Source organism: Neopsephotus bourkii, unplaced genomic scaffold, assembly GCF_033783945.1.
Source record: "Neopsephotus bourkii isolate Nb327-2 ecotype Australia unplaced genomic scaffold, CSIRO-AGI_Nbou_v1 NB_1027, whole genome shotgun sequence".
Classification (NCBI taxonomy): Eukaryota; Metazoa; Chordata; class Aves; order Psittaciformes; family Psittacidae; genus Neopsephotus; species Neopsephotus bourkii.
Window position 1 is genome coordinate 570,030 of NW_026901516.1, and position 27,504 is coordinate 597,533.

Genomic DNA, 27,504 nt, shown 5'->3' on the forward strand with positions numbered 1-27,504 from the left:
TCAAACAAGGCTAATGCTGTCGTCCTGTGTTTCCACCTGTTGTACTCTCTTTGTATCTATGTATCTTAGACCATAAGCCGTGTACAAACTGACTTTTTCCAGATAATTCACTCAAGAGGTCTGTCTTTCTTGCATGAATTACTTCTATTCTCAATTACTATATTGTTATTACTACCACCAGTAATTCTGAAAGTTCAAATTTTACCTTCTACAGTAAAGTACTTTTGCTAAATATTCAGACTGAAATGTCTCATCTGAACTACATGCTAAGGAACTAAAAGAGAAAAACAGAGAATGAAGGCCTTATTAGCAGTATATTATGGAGAAATGCACAAAAAATCTGTAACACATAATGAAATTAATCATGTGCAGTTTAGTAATTTTTATTGCCCCTCCAAGGAAGAACCAAATTTTAGAAGTACTTCCCAAAGTGAAATGAGACTGTCCATATTTACAAAAGTATTTGAAGGTCAGGCATTATACAGCATCTCATACCATTGCTTCTTTTCATAGAAATGAAACAGATAAAACTAAGTCTATGAAATACACATCTTGGCTACCTGAAGTACCAAAAAAGGCTCTCAAAGGACTCAGCTCAGAGAAGGTATCTTTTTAGAAGGATAAGGAATACATGCAGAATGCTCCTTGATCTATGGTACTTAAATACACTTATGGTAGATCAATAGCATGGAATATATTCCATTAAGTATGGAGGTTTTGAATTGTCTACAAAAGTTTCCAATTGTATCAGAAAAATATGTCTTCTCCAAGCTCAAGATAGGAACTACTCTGATGAATTCAGATAAGAGTGACTCAATACGTAAGATCTGACAAACAACTACAAAGCTACAGACTAGATACACTGTCTAATGTTCTCCGTTTTTTGTGCCGTGCTTGCATTTTGCAAATTGATGATTTATGTCAGGTAGTTACTTACATTTAAAGAATGTTAATGTCAAACTATTCACTGTTCAATGATTTCATGTCAAAATGTAGCACTCAATTTTTTTTGCAAGTCTTACCGAAAAATACTGCTCAGCTTCAAGCTGATCCTGAAGCTCACGCATTTGACCTTCATTTCCTCTGTACTGTCTTTGAAGAAATAAAGAAGGAAAGCATGTAAAAAGTCAGCTACTAACAAATGACAAAGATTATTTCTAACCAGAACAGCATCCTACAAAGATCTTACATTTGCACATGTTATTACAAAGACTAACCATGTATCCTAAAATTCTGATTTAATTACATTCCTTATTCTACCCTGATGATCATTTCAGTATGTAATTGAGAAGTCAACATTTCTCCATTGAGAGTACTTCTTAAGTCACCTGAAGGACCATATTACAGAAGCCTAATTAATGAAAAATGTTTTCAGTCAGCTTAAGAAATGTTAAGAGAAATAATCAGGTAGTTAAAGGGGGAAAAAGCTATTGACTCCCCTGTAGTAAAACTAAAAGTCCCACATGATTTGGTTAGTATCACAGTCAACCATAAAGACGGCAGTCAAATAAAAATGGTGCACATACATATATATGCCTTGACATAGCATGATGAGCCAAGAATTTTTCTGCATTATAGCTCATAACAAAAATATTCTAACACTGAAGGCTACATAGAGAAATCATAACATGCAGCTAAAAATACTCTTTTAGTTTAGGAAAAAATGCCTATGCACCAGAGAACTTTATTTGCTAATAGGAACAGGCAGAACAGTACATGTATAATTAAGCCATTTTTTCCATTTTACTTCAGATTTTTACTTACTTAGCAAGTTGAGCCAACTCAAATTCCAGTAATCTCTTTGCTTCCAACAACGTATTGATTTCCTGTTTCAGCTGCTTCTCGGAACCCTTCAAGTTATCTGCTTCAAAGGCTTGCGCCTTTAATTCATTCTGTGCCATTATTCGCTTATTGGTCTCTTGTTCTAGCTGAAATGTTAGATTCTTTACCTAAAAGAGAAACAGTTCTATTTAGGAGCATTTGCTGAATAACCAGTTCCATGTGGTTGAAAGTGTTTCATATATGGATTATTTTATTTCAAATACCATTGCCTAGATGCTACATGTTGCACAGTAGTGAAAATATTCCTAAATCTCCAATCACTTCAGTGCAATAATCTTATGGAAAACTGCTGCCTTTACAGAAAGAACTGATATGACGCTGCATGGTAATAAAGCTTCCCCATACTTAGGTTATTTTAAAGTCCCAAATGTGTTTTATCTTATCTTAAAGGTAACAATGGAAGAAACACAAATTGTGTGCTGAAAGGTCGTGCAAACCTCTCTCTGGATTTCAGATACTTAAAACTCCTCATCCTAGAAAGAACCGCAGCCTACCAGCTATATAAAAACTAATTTACACAACAGGTGTCGCAACCTTCATTCCCAGTGTCCTGTAAAGAAAAAGGATGAAACTATTGTTCCTAATACCTAGTTTTCACACTCAATATTCTAATTGCATTTCCTTGAACAAACGTTCTTGTGGAAAATGCAAACTCAGAACTGCAAACCATCCAAACCCATCAGACTACATAGTCAAATTCACAAGTTTTTATTTTTAAAAAAGAAATGGGAACAAACAAAAAAAAAGCATTATAATAACTTGATGGCTCAAATATGTAAGGCATCCAAGAGCTAAGAAACAAGCAGAAACTACCTAGCACTATTTAGGCCAACAACTGTCTTCAGTACTATTGAGAAGTGTACTACACGGTTCAAAGTAAGTAAATTAAATTTTCCATTTCCCAGTGCAACTATAATTTCTTATTTATATAGAAAATTGCTAGTGATGAACATTTTACTTACTTCATCTTCCAGTCTTTCCTTTTGTTCAAGAAGATGTTCCAGTTTGTGCTGTGATTGCTTCAGGTCAAAGTCCAGCATTGAACACTGTTTTTCAGCTTGAACTATTCGATTTTCTGCCTTTTCTCTTGCTGCCCTCTCTTCCTTTATTTTTTTTTCCATTTCTAAACAAGATTAAGAAAAGAAAAACAACAAAGATGAGTATGTAGCTTCTGCAAGAGTGCTTGTGTAAACACAGTCTTAAATATTCTAATAATTTACAGGTGCTTTTGTTCAGCTATTTAAACTCTTTGGCTTTTGGACTGATTGCTGAATAAAAACTTCCTGGCATTATTGCAAGAAACACTAAAAGAAAAAAGAAATTATTCCAATTGGCATTCAAAGCACTGGGATATAATCCTGACAACTGAAAGATAAATAGCAAAAGAAATAAAAAAAATGCAGATTCTTGAAGTAATCATTGTGAAATAAAGGCAACGTTTCATTTCCAGGCATGGATAGTAGACTGAAAGAGCACACTACCATTTGTGCTAGCTTTCTGAAAAGTTACAGACTACGCATCTAGGTACTGATGACATTCACAAGGAAAACCTGATGTATTCAATTAAGATGTCAAGACACATCTTTGACTCATGGATATTTATATATAAAAGAAACTTCTCCACTTCAGACAAGCCTGACACAACACCAGTATTTTTAATGCAGTTACACAAGAGTGAATGCTCCTTGATAATGCATTCTTTCAATGCTGTTTAGAAATGCCAGGATTTCAAGACCCAGTAGCTTTTTAGAAGCCAAGGAAGGCTTTGATTGCAAACCAAGTAAGATATTCAAAACATTAAGAAATAATGCAATTTTTATGGTACAAGTACCAGGTTAGACAAAACAATTTAAACTGTGTAGCTTTCTGGTTTACAATTTCTATATGCATTCTTTATACAACGGATTAAACACCTGTATAAGAGTACTACATTATAAGACAATGCATTTTAAGATATAATCAAAATAACTTTTATGACGTATTTACCCACAAGAAACACTTACCACACATTGCAACTGATCTTGCCTCCTCTATTGACTGATGTTTGTCAGTTAACCGAGCTTTAGTCACTTTGTGTTCATTTACTTCCTGTTCTAACCGGTCTTGTAATGATTTGAGTTTGTAGTTCAAATCTATTTCTAAATTATTCTTTTCCTAAATACAAGAAAAAAAAGTTACCAGATTTCCATAATATCTGAGGGAATCACATTTCCTTTTTTCCCTTTTTCAGTTTTAACTTTATGTTATGAAAAAATCCATTGCTATGCTTAATAAGGAATGGTAGCAGACAAAAACTGTACTTAGTGCTCTGGAAAAGAACTTATTACCTTTTTTCAGTAACGTATACATTTGTAAGAGAATGGAAATACACAAGTAATATACTGACAACACTAGAACACAGAGGAAGAATTTGAGTTACTGTTACCTGGATGCAACTCTTGTGTCACTATTGGGACTGCCAGCCATTAACAGTAACTCATGAAACAAGCACTAGAGTTGAGCTTTGAGAGACAGGGACTTGCTTTTGGACCGCTGCTTCAAATAATACCAAGTGAGAATAATAATTGCTTGCACCTTGCCATATCTCTCTGGTTTATTTGGATAAGACTACGTGGGTACAGCAAGTCTTTACCTGACCTCAAAGCACAGAACTAACTATGTAGCTTATCTGGAAAAAGGGTGCAGGATTTCCTTTTACTTGTTCTTCCATGTTGAGGCAAGGATCAGCGATACTAGGGGAACATGCTACCATTGAAACAGTTCAGCTCCAAAACTGATCAAAAAGTCTGGCACTTATCCAGCCAAATTAAAATCCAGTAAAAGCAGATACTTAAAATTTCATGGTTTTAACAAGTTCAGCTCTCTGCAGCAACAGGTAGGCAGGCAGAACAAAAATTACTTGCTATTAGCAGGATCCTCAAATCAATGGCAGTAAATGACAAACACTAATTTTATGCCCAAAGCCAGAAGAACTGCTTGAGGACTTGTGAGACCTAGCATCCTGAGACTGTAAATTAGCACTGTTTAGTTAATCAATTTAGCACAAGACTAATTTAGAGGAAGAACACAGGATTTAGCAACATCAAAAAATACTACGTGCAAATAGTTGAAAGCGGACAAAGAACAAACATCAGCCTCCACATCATTTTGCCATACCTTTTCTGAATGATTAAGCATATCCTGTGCTTGCTTTCTTTCTGCTTCCACTCTTTCAAGATTGTTTTTAATGTTTTTTACTTCTTCTTGTAAAGCTGTAATCCGAACTGCCGTAAGAAATTAAATATCACTGAATATTAGTTACTTGACTTTGATCAACAGGCCTTCTAAGCTTTATTGATTTCTGGGGCCCTAAACTATTTACATTTTCAGTTTTTTCAGACATAAAAAGCTGTATATTGTAATGGAAACTGATTTTTTAGCCACTTTTAATGCATGCAATTAGTAATGATTCACAAGAAACAATCACATGCAAAACTTGTACCCACCTTCCATCACTTCCAATATCTAATATGCACAATTTCTTCCATTAATCCAAGTTCTGCTATGCTATGTAACAAGCACCCTTCCTGGTGTGAACTCCATTAACATATAAAGAAGGCACATTCTGACATGAATATGCAGGTACTAACGTAATATGTATTCACCTAATTATGACTCAAGTGCTTTGCCATGGATAGAGGAACTACTCTCCATCCCCCCAGCATTTAGCACAAGACCCTGTCTGGTATCAGAAGCTTATACTAAATACTAAGTAGAATCACAGAATGGTTTGAGTTGGAAGGGACCTTAAAGACCATCTAGGGGCACCTTCCATTAGACCAGATTGCTCAAAGCCTCATCCAACCTGGCCCTGAACACTGCCAGGAACGAGGCAGCCACAGCTTCTCCAGGCAACCTGTTCCAGTGCCTCACCACCCCTACAGTAAGGAATGTCTTCCTGATACCTAATGTGAGTCTCCTCTTTTTAAAACATTGCCCCTTGTCCTGTTACTACAGGATGTGGTAGAAAGTCTCTCTGTATCTTTCTTATTAGCCTCCTTTTAATATTGAAGACCACAATAAGGTCTCCCCCAAAGCCTTAGTAGTAACAGCAGAAGCAGTGTGTGTGTGTACATGCACATGCAAAAGTAGCAGCACATAAGCTGAAGCAGTAGTATATATTTCTATGCTGAAAAATTTGCATTAGCTCCTTTCAAATAAATGCACAAAAAATATTTAGGACTACTCCATATTATGCTTAATACCTTAAATACAGTATACAAAAATATACCTATGAGTTCAAATACATCTGACTATAGTATAGCCCGCTTCACATGGTTTTGAAATATAATGAGACAACCTGGCAATATATAAGAAATTACGAGATGGAACATGATGAAGCCTTCATAAATATTATGTTTTTCTCATTCATTTTAAATTTGCTTTTACAAACAGCTATATGCATAACTGAATTACATAAAGCTATTTGGTAAATAATAGAAGAGGACCTTAACTCTACACTCTTGAGAAAAACATCCTTTTTCCTGCAGGCTGCTGAATTGGATGTGGTTAAAAATGCATTTTGAAGTCCACAGAATTGTTTTCTCATGCCATTTGTACGTCCTCCTCTTAGTCTTGTTTATAAAATAATGCAGAAGCATCATAAAAGAAAACAAATGCAATTTAACAACAGAATAGCTTTCTCCACACATGAAAGTGCAGAGTATGGCAACTTGGCTACTGCAACAAGGCAGTAAAACAGTGTTCTGTCTTCTCTAGCACTGTATTAGCTTTTCATATTTTTGTACTACTCAGACTTTTAGTCAGGACAGCCCCATATACTTGTAAGTGGTGTTTCCCACTCTTTGATTTTGATACTTTCCCTCCCAAGAGCTGCTCAGACATGATCCAGAAGCCAGACCCAATCTCCAGAAACTGCTCTTTTAAGTCACACTTGATTTGCAGGTTGGCTTTCCTCCATTTATGTAACTGTACTTTATTTAAAAGAGTTGGGTCACCGTAACTTTCTTGGTAAAGTATAAACACAGAAGAATTACCCTGTAGTTCACCAATCATTTCAGATCCATGACTTCTGTCTCTTCGTTCCGACTCCAAAGCTGCTTGAAGTTGGTAATAATCTTTCTCCACCTGCAGTTTTGTGCTTTCTAGAACTCTGCACCTTTCCTGGAGTTCTCTGTTCAGTGATTCTACCTGACTTAGTGACTTGCTCATTTCTGTGTTACCCTTTCTCAGTCTTGCTGCTGTATCCGATTCTGTCCTCAGCAAATCATTCGCTTCTTCTAGCTGTTAAAACAAAATAGACAAGATTATCAAATATAAAAGTTATCTGGACCAGTTCTGTTGTATCTGAATGCTCGATACTGCTTCTCAAACCAAAGAAATAAAGATAATGAACAGAAGCGACATACTTGTTTTTGTAACTGTGTTATCTTCTCAGTTGAAACTTGTGAATGCTGGTTGATTTTTTTCAAGTCTTCCATCTGATCTTTTAGCGTGGACACTAAAGAAAAATTACAGAATTAATCAGCTTTAAAAAAATCCTTAGGTTTCCTGTTTTGTTGTGTTTGTTGGGGTTTTTATACAAACACACTCAAATTCTTGGCATATAATAGGTCTTTTGTTGACTTTTTGCTTCTTACATACATTTCTAGCTCATATTTTGTGTTTGCAGAACACCACCACATACTGTAGAGTACAGAATTTGGAAATAAAGACAAAACTATTGTGTTCAAATAAAAATAAACTCAAAATTTATGTCCATTATTTAAAAATATTTAAAGTTGCATAGCCCTTAAGATATCAAGGAAGTGACTAATTCCCCAAAACACATCATATGCTTCATTAGTGTCAATGTTTGGACAACACAGCATACCTTCATTTTCCACGTTTCGTCTTTTTTCATTCTCTTGTTCAATTTTTCTTTGATAGTCATTTATCTTATGTTGCAATACCATCTTTTCCTTCTCAATCTGAGACACCGTTGATTCCAAGTTCTTTCTTTGATTTCCCTAAAATGAAAAGCATTCATATTTTCCATTTACATTTTAAGGAATGATCCTCAGACCATTATCTCTACAACTAATTAATCAAGGAAACCAATAAGTGAGTTTATGGCTTCCTTTAAAAGGTTTTCAGAAAAGATAGCTTTTTTTAAGTTCTACATGACAAATTAAAGAAATTACTAGAAAAGTTATCATTAATGCGATTATAAGTAGCTATTAAAATTCAGAGACAACATAAGGACTCAGAAGAAAAACATCTGTACATTAACTTTTAGAGTAACTGGTTTGGTAAACTAAAGAAGTTGTGATGAGTTGTGACTAAGCAAAACATTTAGCAGGGAAAGCAAAATTCAGCATGATGTGCAGAAACAAAAACAGTTTTGAAAATTTGCACAAGTGTAACTTCCAATGCTACGTTATTGAAATGTGATGGTTTCATCTCAAATTAAATCTCAGGACCATTTTTTAATCACAGAAGAAATATCTTAAGTCATAAAAATATTATCCACTTTCTTTAGCCAACTAAGAAAGGTTCACTGAGAAAAAAAAAAAAAAAACTTACTTCTTCATCCAGTTCTTTCATGATCTTGTCTAGCTTTATGATTGAAGATCTAAAAATAAAACCATTTATGTCATATTTGAGAAGGATACATTATACATAATGAATTCCTAATCAAATAATTTGGGACCATTACTAAAGTGAACATTTACATTTTGACTACTGCTATTTTGTAATAAATACCTGCATTAGAACAAAAAAACAATTACTGGAAATAATTTAAAAAATATATTAATATATATATTTATATTTTTTTATATAAAATATATCAACTTTGCTTCAGGTTACAGGTGCAAAACTTTAGGTTCCGTATTTTCTCCCTTAATTTCCAAATGTAAAGTCAGTTTCATGTACACAACAGGTTATCCATAAAATTATAATTCCCCAGGAAGCTGCTAGAACTTTCCCTAGTTGTGAACTTCTTAAATAGCTAAAACGGTTCATTAATTCAACAGGTCCCTATTGTGGATAAAGATACTTGAATATTATTATTTGAAAGTTTCCCAGCTGAAGCAATATATTAGAACATAGTACTATAGAGACAGGTGCATAGTAAAACTTCAGTTAACTGACATACCCATTGCATTTTTGTAGCCAGCTATCCGTCTTCAGAGAGTTACCAAAAAGGACCCTGGCAGGTATAATAAGTAGCAATATAACCTATACCAAGTCTGCAGTAGACAGTATGACATCCCAGAAGACACACTGTTGTGCTCTGACAACTTGAGTAGTACTGCAGGAAGACAGTTACTAAGTATCTTTCAAGCAATGTACGTTTTGCTTGTGGAAAGCAATCACATCATGTGAACATCAAAGCTGTGTTTAAGGAAGCTAGTGTCAGTGTCACACAGTTCAAATTCACACTGGACCATTTTGGCTACCAGTTAACGCATAAGTAGTCTCTACAGCTATGCTCTATGGTCCTAACACACAAGGCTAAATTTTTCTTATATCTTATGCCTAGTGTTACCTCCTGGCTTTATTCAGCCCTTCGAGAAAGACTTCAAAAAGAGAAGCTAACTGAAGGTGAATTTAGTTGGCGTGGAATCAGAGTAAAAATTTCTTAATATCAAAAAAGAAGAATCCCAACTGACTGTTCATGTAGCTTATGGAATGGGCAAATTCTCACTTAGTTACTTCTTCAACATGGCAGAAACAAGATTTCAGAAAGCAAATGGTTGCCCTTATCTACCAGTCACCAGAAAAAAAAAAGAGAGGAATGTGTTTTTCCACTAAGTACCATGTATTTAGAAACCAGACAGTTTTAACAATCAAATACATGGTGTATATACATTATTTTTTAAATCAGCATGATCATTATGCACCTCAGTCCAATAAAACATCAGAGATAACCAGGTAAACGCAAACATTCAAGTGTTCAGAAAGAAAATGTGTTACATGGGTGCCAATGAAAACAAAACATTTTCTTCATACTATATTCAAGAAAACTATTTAAACATTGGTTTGGAATGACTTAAGCTTGTGTTTGGAACTGCCTTGAAGAATTACAGTACCATTTTTAGTATTATTCTGGTAATCCCTAAAGCAGTAATAGAGAACTGAAGTGTTACACGTATCTAAATTATGTACACAATGAAAGTTCTAAGTCTTACCTGCATTTTTGCTCCATTTCATCTTTCAACTGCATTTCATTATGTAGTTGTTCTTCCAACTCATAGATCATCTTCTGCATATTTTCCAGCTTTAAATATATATTTGTACGTGAAAGAACATGCATTAAATTTTAAAACTTCAAAGAAACATTTCAGAATATTCAGTGCTGCTTACATTGTATCACAACTTACTTCTATCTATGCAATTTTTTTTATCCTATTAAAATGTGATCCCCCCCCAAAATGTATCTAAAAAAGTTAATTACAAGAAATACACTTACTATTACACAATTTTGTCATCTGCATGCGCATAAAATTTTAGGGTTCTGAATAGTTCTGTTAAGATTCACAGAGTCAAGCTAAATCAAATCTTTCTTGGTTTAAGTACCTTCAGAATCAGACTAAAGGTATTACAGCAAAGATAAAAGAAAGCCTTTTAATTATTCTCAAAATTTCTTTTTCCAGCATGAACCACCAGATGTATTTTGCAATGCATCTTCAAGCTTTCAAGTTCAGGAAGAAGAACCAAGCCTCTGAGTTATTAGGAATGGGGAGAAAATGGTCTTGACATACAATTAGTCATTTTTCCAGCTAGCTTTGTACTAAGGAAAACTGTAACAAACTTCAGACGTTAATGCAGAACGTTACTGTATAGAATGCACTATTTACCAGCAAGATAAGCTCAGAAATACATTATTTTCATGTAGTCTCAAAATTTCTACCTTCTACTAGATTTCTAGGCACAATAATCCCACTCCAACGTCAGAAAAATCCTCAATTAACAGCAAGATGGTGTCAGCTTTGAGGAACCTCATTAAGTCAAGCCTGTGCTGATTCACTCTTTCAAGCCTTTTGTCTGACCTTGTCGGGATTTCAGCCTTATTTTAGCTTTCCCACACTTACCTCAACACTCTTGGAACTGCACAGAGAAGAACTACAGTCTGAACTTAGACTCTTTTCAAAGAAACATAATCAAGTGGTTCTGACCCTTTGCTTTCTTGTTCAGTGTTTTAACTTCAAAAACTCAGACAATTGCCTGACTCCTTACACACATTCATCCTAGAATAAAAAGCAGCAGAACATTTCCTCCTACCTCTGCCTCTTCCTTTTTTTTCCTTTTCCCACAATATATGCTTACAGAAACTAAAACTGCTCACTAAGATCATGAACAGGAGACAAATTATGCTTGTCTTCATTCTTCTTGATAGCAGCAACAAGTGTCCTCAACAGGGACTGCCCTCTGATACAGTCCTGAAGTAAGATGCAATTATACGCTTGGAGACATATTATAGCATGCTTTATCTGCATTAAACAAGAAAGTTATAGGTGAGATTATTTTTGCCTATTTTCAGGCAGGTGTTTTTCTTACTTGCTACTTTCAATTTGTTCTCCTCCCCATTTTAGTAGGAAATAAAAGTATGGAGCACACAGGTACTCTCAAGAACTGAAGATCCTTTCTCATCACCTCTTTTTTTTTTCTTCCACCTCCTTAAGCTGTTCTGAATCTTTCAGATAAAAAACAATAACGAAGAATGGCAACTGGGGACTAACCAGAAACTACATATTTTATATATCCACCACTATTCTATATATTTAACACTACTTATTAAAAGCCTTGACAGCAAGGAAATACTGGAAGAAATAGACTTCTCAGCACTTACAGAACAGCTCCGTAAAACCAATTACTGGTGTGACATACAACATAACACCATGTGGATGAGACAATGGTTGTAATCAAAAACCACAGAGATGGCCTCCAAATCTAAGCTCTGAGGAAAAAGGAAGGAGGACCAATACACAACACATTGATCTCCTTGGTATAAACCACTGAGAAATAAAGCAGGAAGCAAGACTATTTAAAGTCTATCTCTCACTTTCGTAAAAAGGGAACACAGCTAATGCACAAAAAGAAAGGATAAAGAAGTTTCAACATAATTGCTCTTCCATTTCTTGGTTACTCATTTTACAGCCCTTCCAGACAGGCTGCATAGAGGAACTAAATGAAACAGATGAGGAACGGGTCCAAAGAGACATCTGGCAACTGAAGCATTTCTCTATTGAATCCTACTAGTTTGGACCTCTAGTGCCTCCTCTTGCTTCTTTCCGTCTCTGGATTCTCTCATAGTGCTGTACCCCAAGGAGCCTCTCTAAGCTTGCTGAACAGCCTAATTATATTAGCATGAGACAACAAGCTTCCAGAGAAGTTTTGCACAATCTGATCTCGATAGACAAATTAGTACCTTAAGAAAATCCTGAGTTAGAATTAACTCTGCATAAAAAAGCATTCTTTTAGGTTTCAGTTTGTTAAGTTTCCCTTTTGAGTATGAGGAAGGGGAAGAAATTACTATGGGAAAGTTTGCCTACAGCAGAGAAGCTGCCTATGGAACTGCCATACTTTCTGTTTGTTTTGTCATTTGGGGGGGTGGCAGTTGGGAGGGATTAATTGGTTGTTTTTTTAATCTCCACAACACAACACATCTGGTTCTGCTCCCTGAACAGTTAAGAAAACCAAAGATGCAGTGCAAAAGAATCTGTTACTCTCCTTTTCGTTAATATTTGAACTGTTTACATATGGTTATTGTAGCATTAAACCCAAATAATCAGATCATAATCAGATCTTCACAGAGGTTTGAAATTCAGTTGAAGGACACCAAATTCCATTTTTTGTCCAACTTCATGGCCTAATTCTGGGACGTTTTGCATGCTTGCAAAATGCAATGAATTTCTTGGAAATTTCTGGCACTCAGTCCCTCCCAGAAGATGCCCAGTACTGTGCCAAGATACAGAGACACCAGGTAACATCTTGTGTTATATTTCCAGAACTAATTAATTTGCTAACCATGTGTCAACATTACCGTTTTCATTGCAGCATGTAACGAAAGAAAAACAGCTGAGAAACGACTGTAAAAGTAACTTGTAGTAAGGACTCAATATTTGCTTAAACCCTTCTATATCACATCCTTCTAAGAGCTTCACCTCCCCAAACTGTTAAAATCACAAGGCATTCAAATACATTTGACAATACGGACAGGACTCTTGAGGGTCCTTAAACTACATGCAGGTGCCTGTATCTCACTCATTATGCCAAGTCCATTTAGTAACTCTCTTCAAAGTCAACCAAAAGCCAGCACACAACTTTAAGTATCTGCAAGTACTTTAAAGTGTGGGTCTGTTTTAAATTTTACCATATCAACAGCCAAATGTTTATGAGGAAAACAACATTTATGGAACAGATCAGCACATATGAAGAAATTAACACACTTCAACGCTTAATCAAATCAGTTAGCACAATAAAGCTCATAATCAGGACCTCTGCCCTTTATTCTCTGGGTAATAACACATATCCTTAAAACCTTTTTATTGCAAGTTTAAAAGAAAAGGGAATATACATTGATACCTGCTTCTCTTCTACTCTAAACGGAAAACAGAACAAAACAAAATCATAGCCAAAGCCAAGAAGATTTAATTACCAATTTTTGACAATATTTTCTTCTGGAAATACTGTAATTTGTAATATATATATAAATATATCATTTTAAGGGACTAGCTTGATTTCACCAGAACTTGCAGAGAATCCAAGCAGGCCCTGTTTCACCTTTCACCACAGCATACCCTCCTGGAAACTGGATTGCGGAGAAGCTTGCAGAGCAGTAACTGAAAGAATCCCTGAACATTTCTTGCTAGATACATGCAGACCCTCAGTGCTCCAATTCCCAATAGCTTGTGGGGCACCCTTAGGATGGAGCAGTTTACCCAAGCTTCATACATTATCTGCTACCTCCCAGTTAGTTCACAGGAAGTCCAGTTCCAGAGTTTAAACTGGTGGGGTTGTGGGAAAGCTCAAGCTTCCCACCACATGTCCACACTCATGGTTGCCACAAAGCCAGCATACATCTGGGATCTATAAGGTACTCTAGAAACACTGCATAAACACTTTGATAATTCTGAAGATAAAAAATGGGAATCCAGTTCCCCAAAAAGAGTACACCGTTTCAGCTTTTTTATCCCAGTTTAGGAAAACCAATGTTACATGACATTGATTAACCATATTCAAGCACTAAAATTATTTAACACATTTGCAATTCAAACAGTTTATTCCCATATATGCAATAGATTCTTTACTAGGACCCAACAAAGCTGAAAATCAGGGAGACATACCACACTTTTGTCCACACTGGAGCCTGTTCTGTTGTCATTGGAATTTTCTGCAGAGACAGCTAAATACCTGTAGCAAAATTTAAGAAGTTTTATTTTAAAGACTTGTTTAAAAGCAAGGTTATGGAAGAAAACCATGTCCAAACACAATACAATCATCCTAAAACATAACACTCAGATTTTTTTGCCCCAAAATGTGGATAAACAAATAGTAACATATTCAGACTTTTTGAGTTCTATTATTTAAGATTTCAGCATATTTAATTGGAAAAGTAAAATAATTTATTGTAAAATATACAGCTATGCTTGAAGACCACCATAAAAAAGGATTTCTGCCAAATACTAATACAACCACTTTTTATTTTTTTTTAATAACCGTTGAAAAAAACCTTTGCTTTCCATGGTTACAACACTCTCACTGGCTTCCATCCCACAAATATTTACTCAGGCATTTATGCAGCAAGTAGCAGCAATGAAGAGAACTCTGCAGATTGTGTAACTTCCAAAGTTACTAAGAGTTCCCCACACAAAAAGTATGTCCTGAAGCCAGTGCTCTTATTTTACGTGTTTACTAAAAATACCACAAAATTCTGTTTGTCTTCTGAAAAGTCAGAGAAATAAATACAAATTACTATCTCGAATTTCCTTTCGTATTTGATGCCATATTCTCAGCATGATAACTGAGCTAGAGAAATGTAAAGTGTCTCTTACTGCAATTGATTACATGAGGAAAAACTTTACAACATATGAACTGAGGAAGACGAACACATCATCCTTTTTGTTTCACGTGTATTTTCACATGCACAAAAAACTCTCTAAAAGATCAAGGAGAGCAAAATCAAAGACATCTCCAAACCATGGTCAAACTAAACATCAAGACTTTTTCAGACAACCAAACAAAAAAGAGGAAATGCAACAGAAAAGGCCTTGCTGTCTTGAGTACAAGAAGCCACTGTATCTTGCACACCAGGACTGTGGAGTAGTGAGAATGTGATACTTGAACAGGCACAGTACCAGCTCCATCAGAATCCAGAAGAGAACACACAAGCCAGAGGGGACTACAAATTGTTCTCAGATAGCATTCCAAAATCTGCATTACAGGCAAAGTTCAACAGTAATCAACCATATTTCCTAATTTACAGTCAGTGAAATTACAGGTGTCAAAAGTATTCTACACTAAAACATTGTACTACTTTAAAGACAGAGGTCACATTATTTTGATACATTTCTGTTTCTTTAAATACTCCAGCATACGTTAAGATTAAATGGAAGGAGGTGGGGATGATAAATGTGCAACTTTCTCTAAATGTTTTTTTTATAAAAAAAAACAACAACAAAAATTAACTACTTTCAGTACAAAAACAACAAAAATTAAGATTAGAGGTTTAGTAAGTATGAATGGTCATTTCAGACTTCTCAAGACTATCACACTATCAAAGTATTATGGGACAAAATTCAGTTCTAGGCCAAAACCATTTTAGTTCTAGTATGCTTCCAAAGGTATAATAGTATTCAGTGGCAGAGTTCTTCAATGACCACAAAACACAGCCACTTAGAACTCTAAATCCCTGATACTGTCCCCCAAGAAGTAAGAGAGGAAGAAATTATGATATTAACAAGCAATATGCTACTGCACCTTCTTCATCATACATTCCAAAATCTTTCTACAAGGCAAAACTTGAGGGTTGTTTTTTTAAATTACTGACTACAATCAGAATGGTAGGTGAAATTCCTGAACTGCTGAACTCCCACAAACTGTATGCAAGGCTTGCTAAATCCTTCTATGCCTCACTATAAATCCAAATCCAGCTCTTTGCAGAGATGGAAAGAATTTCACCACAGGCTTGGAAAAGTGGTTCCTCTTCTACGTAAGGACGAAAACCAGATTTATTTCCTTTAAAGTTTTCCTATCCAGAAATGCTATTAAAACTAATAGTCTCTGACACAGTCCACTAGGTTTAGCCCATTTTAAGCTTGATACCCACCACAATTAAAAGCAGCTTTCAAAGGAAAAATTACTGAGATTTTGAATGTAGATATAACTATCCACAGTGCCTACGACACAAATGACTGTTGAAAGTCAAGGTTTAATTTATCACATGCTAAAACACTGATGCAACCTATGGAATCTTCATATACAGCTCAAGACCAGTAATTCACAATAACACAAAGTGACATTCATATTCATCATTCATGACTACATATATAACTCAGTGCTCTGCAGGTGGCTCTGCCTAGTGGCAGCAACAGTGGATTTTTCTTGCTTAGCTTCTGCAGCACCACTGTATAGCATTCTTAATGCAGAGCAAAGAATTTACAAATTTAATGTGCTATTTTTATGCTACTGATGACTAGGAGTACTAGTTCTTATTATGAAAGCATCAAAAGAGTGTAATTTATTAGGATCCTGAATACAGCTCAGTAAGAGTCAGAAACAATGTTGACAAAAGAATACACCATCAGCTTACTTTATGCATACATACCGACGGTTGCTGTAGTACGTAAATCCTACAAAAGGAAGCTGGTTGCCCACAAATGCTTTTGGTATGGGAAATGTTTCTTCCTCTCCTTTATCTTCTTCCAGATCATCAAAATTACTAGTGTCAATGTCACTACTTAAGTCAGGCACAACTGGTGCTACAGCTATAAAGCAGAATAGCATGATAATAATCATTAAATTACTTCAGTGACTAAGAAATCTCATTTCTTGGTACAGAGTAAATAAAACTTTACATTCCATTAAACGAAACATGGCAGTCCTTCTGCTAACAAAATAAGCCAGATCACTGTCTCTGAGAAAAGCATTATAGCAGAGTCATAGAATCCCCTCCCTCAATCTGCTGGCCATGCTCCTTTTGATGCAGCACAGCATACGGTTGGGCTTTCTGGGCTAACAGTGCATATGGCTGGGTCATGCTGAGCATCTCATCAACCAGCATCCCCAAAGTCCTTCTCCTCAGGGCTAATTTGAATCCAGTCTCCACACAGGCTGTATTTGTCTTGGAATTGCCCCAACACAGGTGCAGAACCTTGTACTTGGCCTTGAACTTTAGGAGGTTGGCAACAGCCCACCTCTCAAGCCTGCTGACATCCCCCGGGATGGCATCACTTCCCTCCAGTATGTCAACCACACCATACAGCCTAGTGTCAATGGCAAACTTCCTGAGGCTGCACTCAATTCCACTGTCCACGTCCATTACACTTACTGTCTCTGAGGGTTTCCCAGGCCCATTGATCATTTTTGAAGAAAAGGTGCCGTTTAATTTCTTCTACACCATTTCGTCCTAGCCTGACTTCCCTGTTAAAAGAGTGTTTTGGTTAAACATTGGAGATTACATAAACTGTTCTGAAGGAAAGACTCATTTTAAGGCATAATATAACAACAAAAACAGAAAATTACTTCTCCAACTAAGGTAAGTAGACTTATCTCGAAGTCTTCATGTAAACATACTTAAAGAAGCACAGCGGCTTCATTTCAGAACTCAGTGTGGTTTTAAGTGTTGCCTACATGAATCCCTGCTGCTACTGTTTCCACCACCATGGAGTCACAAGGCAGCTGCCAAGCAGCACTTAGGTTCTACTTTTTCTAGATGTTCATGCTGTTACTCAAACTGCATACAGCCCAACAAATACAACAGCTTCCCTCCTTTGTAGCAGCAGTTCTCAAGCAAAGGTTGTCAGTAGCATGGATACAACAGCAGTGTCCTCAAAAAGTGAAACAAATCTAACACCTACAATTCAGACAGGCTTCTTGTGGGCTGACTCTACCATGATCTTGAATGCCCACTAAGAGCTGGGAGTGTATTAGGGACACTCCTGAAATGCATCTTTTGCATTAGCTTCATCCAAAAGGAATTTGTTTTGTGTGCCACTCACCACTGTGCAACACAGACCAATGTAACAGTAGACGTTACTAAGGAGCAACAGTTCATATTCAAATTAAATTTACAAGGCAGACGTACCCACAATAGCAGAGCTTCCATTTCCCCAGTACACATGCTACTATTGTAAAGAGCAGCTGCAATCACTGACAACTCCTTCTCCCAAATACTGGGACTGGAGAATATAAAACTGATGCTACTGCCTGTTTAGCTCACAGTAACATCAGTTAGTAACTAGTGCTTCAGGTTAGACAAAGTAATACTTCAGAGTAGCCGAAGTGACTTACAGACTTAGGCTGAGGTTCTACAATCTCTTTACTAAAAAGTTTAATCAGATGTTCTGTCTTTAAGCAAAAGGCTAACAGTTCCTTACATTGCTGTAGTTCAAAGAAAAAAGCCTGACTCCTATGAACAACATTCAACTAATGTAAATGCATTCAGAGATCAGAAAAATGCCTAGGCAGCATCGAAATGGGAGCACCTACACTGCATTTACAAAGACAGTAAGAGTTTAATCTCTCTTGTATGGCTTAGAAACCCACACAAAACAAATACATTCACGCTCTTTCAACTTGAGAACAACTTTTCTTAACAAAGTCTTACTTTCATTTTGAGTAAAGCTTAAATCTTACCTATCAGTTAAAAAGGCACAAATAAGGTTTTTTGCCTCTTTGGAAATATCATTGTCATCAGGGAAAGTAAGGGAGTTCTTATGGTTCATAATCTTACTGTATGTTCCAACCAAAGAATCTGCATAAAAAGGTGTATCACCTGAAAAAGCAGCAACATAAAAATTAAAAAGTATATCAGAAGTATTTTAGATTTGATTTATAATATTTGAATTACCTATGCAACAAGGTAAGTAACTAAATGAACATGAGGCAAGGACAAATGTTTGTGTTTTAGAAATATACTGGCACAGTCCTCATTCTGTAAATACAGGATCAGTAAACCACAACTTAAAGAAGAGCTTAATAAAATTAAAACAGTTAAAAACAACTGTGCTTTTGGAGTCTAGTTAAGTAGCATAGTCAATTCTGATTATCCTACTACTCACCTACAAGCATCTCATACAAAAAGACTCCAACAGACCACCAGTCGCATTCTCGCCCATAGTAACCATCACCACCCTGGGACTTCAATACTTCAGGAGAGATATAGTCAGGTGTTCCCACAGCAGTATCACATCGTACCATACCTTCCTACAAAAGGGAGGAAAACCCAGATACAAGATCCAAAACTGCAAGCCATTTCCAAGACTTTCTGCAGACCTAAGCAACATCAGCAGATCAACATCAATTTTTGTCAAACGTTTTGTTTTAAACAGGTATTTTAACATTTTAAAATGTTAAGATACTAATGCAGAACAAAGCACAAGATTTGTCAAACACAGTGGAAGTTACTTTAAGAACCTCAGTTAATATCCGAGAAGCAATCAGAATTGCATTTAGGTGCTGTAAACACTGCACAGCCTCTCCTCCTTGCACCAGTATAAACATGTCATATACTGACAGGACGTACCATAAACAAAGAAAGCTCCTCATGTTAGCATAAATGTGTCAATAACAGGGATTTTGCTGATAGGATCAGCTGAAGTGCAAACTTTTCACCTCTGACCCAAGATTAAATGTAGACAGAGACTTAAAACTCTAAGTAGACAGACTTCAAAACATGTAAAAGGCAAGAATGTCTGATGTTCCTCACACCCCTGAAAAAGATCAGTCACACTAGAGCTGGCACCCAGAATGCCAAAGCTGCAACCATCCAACTCTTTCCAGTGCCATTTGGGCACTTCTGAAATAATCCTGTGCCACTCCTAGATATGGATCTGTTGAAAAACTTGCATAAAAATATATAACTAAATAAACACAACAAATATAAATCCAGTGTTGTGTACGCAGCAAATCCAGAATGCACTACTATTAAGCTTCTCTGCTGTGAAGTTCACTCAGTAATGCCAATATACAGCAAAGTTTTGTAATATTTTTTCTTTTTTCTTGGTGGGGGGCATGTACAGCTTAAACACTAAGATAATTTTTTTCTGTATTTTCAGAATTCCTCAGTGTTAAGAACACAATCAATATAAAATCAAAATAAAGCCAAATTTTTGGTCAGCTATTCCATTCAAGCGTACTGTTTGTGACTTGAAGCAACTCTTCAAATTCATACACATAACCTGCACTTGGTTTTCATTGTTGCCTTTTATTTGTGGCAAAGCAGCTAAATACAGTGATTTATTCAAAGCTCCTGGAATATGTTGAGAACACAACATACTTACGGCAGAATCTCTATGAAGTATCATGTATTTCACATTGTTTTCCTCATAAATATATGCCAACTGACACAAACCAAGTTTTGTGCAGGTAATAACAGTGTTTCATGGTACATGAAATACTGTTGCAAAATTGTACTTTTTTTTTTTTTTGGAACCTCAGAATATATTTTTAAAAGCAAAAAAAATTAGTAATACAATGACATTTATTAACCTGTTTCCTTCAGATCAGTCCTTTTGCTACATCAGCATACGGCTAATAAATACAATTGGGATTTAGTGACTTGCACATAAGTTTTGATTCTTGCATTTCTGACACACTATGCAAAGAAAATATCACTTCTCTGCATTAAGTTTCGATAACCAAACACTTTTAAGAAATAATCCAAAAGATTCAGAGACAATCAGTCTTGACATGAGAAAGCTCCTCTAGGAAATGGTATAGAAGTTGGTACATTCCCTACTTCAAGAGCCATTTCTGCATTCTATATCATCACTGAATAGGATGCATAATTAGTAATTGGAACAATGTGGAACTTTCAACTCTTCCCACCCAACTAAAAAATTTTCAGTATGTTTTGTTACTTTTAAGTGTGTTTTCCTTTCACAAACAAAAAAATGAAATTAAAAATACATGTTTACCTTGTTCATCTTCATACAAGTACCAAAATCTGCTAGTTTTAAATGACCAGCTTTGTCTAGCAGCATATTATCAGGCTTCACATCTCTGAAATGAGAAAAATGTATTTTTTTTTTTAAGTATGTAACTCAGTTTAACTTCTGAGAACAACAAAAGTAAACTATTTTTCAGTGCAACATTGCAAGGAAAAATACCAACATGAAAGCACCACTACTTCCCCTGGTTTTTTTCTGCTCCAAGTCTGTCCAACATACAGACTGCTGAACTACATTTTAAAAAATTATAATGAATGTGGGAATAAAACCTTCAGTCGCTGAATTTAACAACTTCGGACATTAATCTTGAACCTCAAGTTCCTAGAAAACACTCACTGGTTGAAGGTATGGGAAAAAACACATTGTGGTTCTGAGTTAGCTATCTCAGACTTTTAAAATATAGCTTCTTCTCTGTACCACTTCTAACAAATGGATGTGATTTTCAGAATTATATTAATGTGAACAAATATATTTTCCATGCCCTTTTCCACAAAATACTTCCATTACAGAAAATGAGTTTCCATGAAGTAACTGGCAAAGTTCAGAACATCTGATGTTATTAAATATACTGAAGCAGAATAATAATAGGAAACAATTACCAAGAAATCATAATATGAATTTCAGGAAAAAGGATATTTCTGAGACCTTAAAGGAGAACTCTGGCCGTAACTGTCAAATGAAGTGCAGTGGAAATGCATCGGTATGCTCACCGAATAATTTTGGCTGGGGGGAATTTTTGTAAGGCTCCTGGTTAACTGCCTGATCAAAGTACAGCTAATGGTTAGATCCTACTTCAAATCTGTATTAGGTTCCTCTGGGTCAAATCCAGTTAAGTCTTGAATTTCTTTCCCCAAGGACAGGGATTCCACAACCTCTCTAGGACTCTCTTCCATTATTTTGACCACCCTCACCATGGAAAAATATTTCCTAATGAATAGCTAGATATTCCCTTGCTGCAATTCACATCATCCATTGCCTTTCATCTTTTCAGTGTGCAATCTCAAGTCTGCTCCACCTTTTCAATATAGTCTTTTCGGGCAGCTGATGCTGCCAAAAAGACTAATGCTTTCTGTCTCACCCGAACACTGTGTTGTGAATGAAAACATAGTGCTGACCCCACCATTAACCCTCTGAAGTAATGGCTGGTAGCAGACTGTTAGCAGGACATTTGCTACCTTTGAACCCTTTGTTCTACCTATTCAAACCATACCTTTCCAATCCGGCTACATCAAAAACCTTGCTAAAGTCAAGACAATGCACTCACTACTCTCCCGTCAGTGCTGGATCCCATCATCTCATCACACAAGCCAACTGGGTTGGTATGGCATGCTTCACCCATGTAAACCCATGCAGGCTCTTCCAAATCACTTTCCCATCCACATGCTTGGAAATGGGTTTCCTGGAAATTTACTCTGTAAAATTCCCAAAGACTGCCTTTAAGCTTATCAGCCTGCAGTTCCCCTGATCCTTCCTTTCTTGCCCTTCTTGGGGCAGATTGGGTGTGCCATTGGTTTCTTTGCAGTCATCAGGAATCTTCTAATTGCTGCAACCTTCCAATGGTGACAGACAGCAGTATCATAAGGATACTGGCCAGCTCCTTCATACCCATCTTGTCTAGTGCCCTGAACATGTGCATACCCATGTTTGCATAACTGGGACTTGATCATCTTCTGCCACAGTCATTTTCCCAAGCTCTGCCACTGGGCACAGGGATCTGAGGGGCCTGAAAGCAAATCTTCTCAATGAAGGCTGAGTCAAAGGTGGCAACTTCAGCCATTTCCATGTCTTTTGTCACTAGGTCCCTGATGCATTAAGCAGTGGGCCCATATTTTTATGAGTTTCCTTTCATTCCTCAGATTCCTAAACTAACTTCAGTGGAAAACAAATTCAAAAAAATCTGCTTGTGTCAAAATAATCTAAATTTAAAAAATAAAATAAATAAATAAATAGATCACTGTGCTGCTGGCAACTTCTAATGCCTGCTTTCTAAAACTTGCAATACACATGCACAAATGGTTCATTCATCAAGTTAATTTATTCATTAGAGGTAGCACAGCTACATAACGATGCTCGAGATCTTCAAGCAACAGGTTAGTAGTTTATTTTGCTTTGCTTTTTTGCAAAAGCTTAACTGTTAACACTGATGATGGGGCCAGGTTACAAACTGACAATTTATACACTATGTCTTCCTCAAACTCTTGCTGTGTTTTCTGTCAAAAAAAAAAAAAAAGAATTGTTCTTCTGTTTCTAGTTCACACAATTAAAAATTAACAACAGATTAAAGTTCAAATATCAAAAAGTAAACTTCTCAACCTATTCAAGAAGCGATTACACTTCACTTTAGGGCAAGCACATAATACGAAACTGAACCAAGTCCCCTTGCTCTACACCTCAATCTTCCATCTTGCCCCTTACAAGAAAACATGTGACAGAGTGATTTTCCTCACACTGTTCACAAATTCTTGTTTAATGGGTCACTGAGGCAACAAATGCAGAGCAAAGAATTAATAATTCCTAATAGTGGGACAATTGGGTAAAGTGGGCCAGTTTTATTACTCCCCAAACTGAGGAACATCAGCCTGCTGAAAACCTTTACTTTGACTGTAACACTTCAGACTTGAAGTTTCTGATGGCAAGAACCTTTGAAGCTGTAAAATGGAATTACTAAACAATGATAAAGCAACATTACAAATTTCAAAACTGCCTGAATGATCACTGAAATCATTCTGGTGACACCAGAAATAAAAAAGCTATGTAACAACACTTCTTTCTTTTTCACCTGTGTATAAAACCCATTGAGTGAATTGCATCTAATGCAAGTACAACTTCAGCAGTATAAAATCTTGCCCATTTCTCCGGAACATCGTAGTTGCTCATTAAATTCACAAGGTCCCCACCAGGCATGTATTCCATCACCATGTAAAGGTAACGGTCATCTTGGAATGCATAAAATAACTGTAAAAAAGCAAATAAAATAACAAGTGACTAAATGTTACAGTTTTCTTTAATCTCTTGCTTGCTGGAAATCAAAGGAATTTCTATGCAAACTGAATTACAGAGTAACAGAATTGCTACTACTGCATCCTCCAGCAGACCTCCAAAATATTACAGTGGAAGGAGTCCTGGTTACAAATTAAGATTAGTGAATTTAGTGCAATAAATTTTGAGATCATTTCAAAGAATGCTCATTGCACAGGAGGATAAAATGCTTCGTTATTCATTACAGAGTGAATTACTGCAGAGCAGGCTCGCCAATATATATCTGGCAGAGTTTTAATAATTAACAGACTAGTTTATCTAGTAAATTTTACGACAAAACATTGTTTTGAAACAAGTGTGGTATCTGCTATTTGTTGTGTACAGCAAATGTGTACAAATTATTAACATAATGTGTTTCCCTAACAGACCAACAGAACTAAAAAAAGGTCTTCAAAAAGCTAAAAAATTAAATTAGTAATTCCAAGTCATACAGTTTTGTAATGAAACTATGACACTTTAAAAGGAATATAACTATACCTGAACAACCCAGGGACTATTAGCAAAAGCCATAATATCTCTTTCTTCCCAGAAGAATGCAGAATCCGATCTTTTTATCATCTCAAATTTGCTCAGGAGCTTCATAGCATATACTCTCCTTGAGGATTTATGCCTTACCTATGAAGACAAATATGACACACAGAATGCATTAAGTTACTACATCAACATACGAAGAACACTGCTAAATATATTACTTTTCTGCTTCATTATTTAACTATTTAAGACTCTTAATATTTTTTTAAGAATTCTATACCATAAGTCTACAGCATAATTACATTCTATTACCTGACAATATCTGCATTGCTCTTAAAATACCTGCTAGAACTATTCAACAGAGAAGTCCATAGGTGTAACAGTTGCTTTGTAGGTATGAGTCTTTAAAAGGACAAATATTGGCACCTGTTAAATACTATAAAGTTAAATCTATTCACATTTTCTGGAGTTCATTAGCAGACATGTACACTTGCTACCATATTTCCAGTTTCTCCCACCAGTTCTCAATTTAATAAAGCAAGAAGAACAAGCCGGGTTGCTAATCTATCGCAAGCAACACACAACATCTCTCATCTGAGAAAACTACATCTGTGAAAATCTGGTTTAATCTCCGAATTGGCAAAAATTCTGCTAGTCCTGAAAATTTATTCAAATGTACATTTATACAGTGGCAAAGGCTAATTTTCTTATTTATGAGGAACACACATTAATTTGCATTTTAATAGAGAAGCATGACTACAGTGTGAAACAAGTACCTGTGCACTTTAAAAGCCCTGAAATATGACATTCTTAAGAACATTTCCATAGGATAAAAAGAAATAAAACTTCACTGAGCTAAAGGCTTTAATATTATAAGACTGCATCTTCTGAATACTGTATTCAGACAGACACATGGGAAAATACTACAGAACACATCCAAATGTACAAAAAGAAACGTAACTTACCAACTGAACCTCCCCAAATGCCCCTCTACCAATCACCTTCACCACTTCATAATCTTCAGCTTTCATGCGCAGGTCCCTCATTTTATTTACCGTGTCTTTATCTACATTAAAACAAAATTTATATTTCTTATATAATCAATATAATTAAACTCATTCATCTTATTTCAATATTTCATACTTATTAGAAGATGTGCTGCTTAAAGAAGGCACTTCATTTTGAACCTACCTTCCTATTGGAAGCCTCTCTGCAGAATGCATGACCTCATTCTCATTACCATAGTAACCAAAACCTGATATAAACATAATACGACTCTGCAATCAAGCCACACCTTAAATTAGGAATTTCTTTTAAAATAATTACCTGCAAAAGAAAGCTATGCAAACATTTCATAGCCAGCATGATTTTTTTTGTAAACTGATCAGTATAAAGATTATTACTGGATAAATACGCAACACATCTAGGAAAATATCCTAAGTATATACATAAGAAACTAGAAGAAACTATTTTTTAAAAAATAAGCCTGCACTTCTATTATTCCTAATACTTAAAAAAAGTAGGTTTTAATTTAAAACATGCAGTGGGAATCAATGCAATTATTTATATAAACCTGTCATTCTATAAACTACCATAATTTACAAACTCCCAGTGGGCAGATAGTCTAATTCCAAATTTGGTCAAAGATTAAAACAGTCTATTTTAATCCATGTGGGTCAACACTGGCATGAGATTACATGGAAAAGCTTCATGCTATTTCTAAAAGCAAGGAACGTCTACTAAAACGGATACATTGCCAATAACATAGATTATGCAATGATATTTTATTTTGAAAAATAATATTCTAGGCCTAAAAGTGAAGTTTAGAAAGAAGTAGGGACAGGGAAAGAGGAAAAATGTGGGGCTTAAGTTCGTATTTAAAAAAAATGACAGAAAATTACTATTAGATTTCTACCTGCACTGGCCATTATCTAAAACAAAAGCAGCATATGTACAATTGAAATTCAGTAAGATTTTTATTACACCAACAGGAACAAACTTAGCTTTGTTTGAATAAATACTCTCTGGCATTACACTAACATAAAGCCATCCCTTTACAATACAGCATACCACTAGCTGATTTCAATACATTATAGTAGAATTGTAAATTCTGTCGAATTATTTCATACAGGAATCAAAATATTCAATAATCAAAAAAAATAACGCTTTGCCTTATTTGCCCTGATGAAAACTGACCTATAGTGGATGATGAGCAAGACTGCAAGGAACTAAAATGCAGGTATTCTCATGACAACAATATTCTAACTAACTTACTGCATAGTAATCTCACAACAGGAGGCCCACCACTTCTGAATGAGAAATCTTGACGTTGGGGCAAAAGAAAGGTAGGCACAATATGAATGCTTTAAATGATTTGCAATCACAAGCCTTGCCTATGGCCAAAACAGAATTAAGGAAAAAACATCTAAAGAGCCATCCAAACTAAGGATTTTTAAATAACAAACTGGGCTTGTGAACCATTGCAAATTGCAATTTACTACTTGAGAGACATACTAACACTCCATCATTTTTAGGCAATATGTTACAGTAACAACAGCGCTGGAAATTTGACTTCCATATTTTAGGATCTGTTAAGCAAGGTTTATCAGGCTGCAACTTACTTAAATAAAGTTCCTGATCTCCCATTACCAGTGGAGGACCCAGACAGCATACTTTGTATGAACAGGTGGGGTAGCTCCCATGGCTAAAGACCACATTCTCCAACTTGCCCTGAAGTTGGATTAAAAGCTTAGATGCCATCTTGAAATAAACTGAATCCCTGCTGTAAAGTAAGGCTCTCAACCACCTTGAATATTGACTTCTTTATTCTTTTAATCCTGTGCAGTGTGAGGCATCCCTGCTGTGGGCAGGGGGGTTGGAATTACATAATCTTAAGGTCCTTTCCAACCCAAACCCTTCTATGATTCTACATGGCAAAAAATTAATAAGGTTCTACATTTGCAAAAAATTACTCTCACAACCTCAGGCAGTAGAA

The 27,504-nt window shown here is 35.8% G+C and overlaps 1 protein-coding gene across 4 annotated transcripts in view; it reads right to left on the minus strand.

The window, feature by feature from the left end:
* ROCK1 (Rho associated coiled-coil containing protein kinase 1) overlaps positions 1-27,504 on the minus strand; it is an 81,287-nt gene that overhangs the window by 20,984 nt on the left and 32,799 nt on the right. For all 4 annotated transcript variants that reach the window (XR_009726539.1, XM_061360456.1, XM_061360457.1 and 1 more), the window contains 19 exons: positions 25,475-25,575; positions 24,516-24,653; positions 23,779-23,954; positions 20,967-21,051; positions 19,110-19,254; positions 18,685-18,823; positions 17,378-17,469; positions 16,655-16,814; positions 14,175-14,241; positions 10,017-10,105; positions 8,407-8,455; positions 7,715-7,850; positions 7,251-7,342; positions 6,879-7,125; positions 4,999-5,105; positions 3,846-3,996; positions 2,805-2,965; positions 1,765-1,949; positions 1,023-1,092 (listed from right to left, as the gene is read on the minus strand). Coding sequence is in view for 3 of the 4 variants with exons in the window: in XM_061360456.1 (XP_061216440.1) it covers positions 1,023-1,092; positions 1,765-1,949; positions 2,805-2,965; positions 3,846-3,996; positions 4,999-5,105; positions 6,879-7,125; positions 7,251-7,342; positions 7,715-7,850; positions 8,407-8,455; positions 10,017-10,105; positions 14,175-14,241; positions 16,655-16,814; positions 17,378-17,469; positions 18,685-18,823; positions 19,110-19,254; positions 20,967-21,051; positions 23,779-23,954; positions 24,516-24,653; positions 25,475-25,575 (2,390 nt within the window). In the remaining variant the exon portion in view is untranslated. The remainder of the gene's footprint in view (positions 1-1,022; positions 1,093-1,764; positions 1,950-2,804; positions 2,966-3,845; positions 3,997-4,998; positions 5,106-6,878; positions 7,126-7,250; positions 7,343-7,714; positions 7,851-8,406; positions 8,456-10,016; positions 10,106-14,174; positions 14,242-16,654; positions 16,815-17,377; positions 17,470-18,684; positions 18,824-19,109; positions 19,255-20,966; positions 21,052-23,778; positions 23,955-24,515; positions 24,654-25,474; positions 25,576-27,504) is intronic.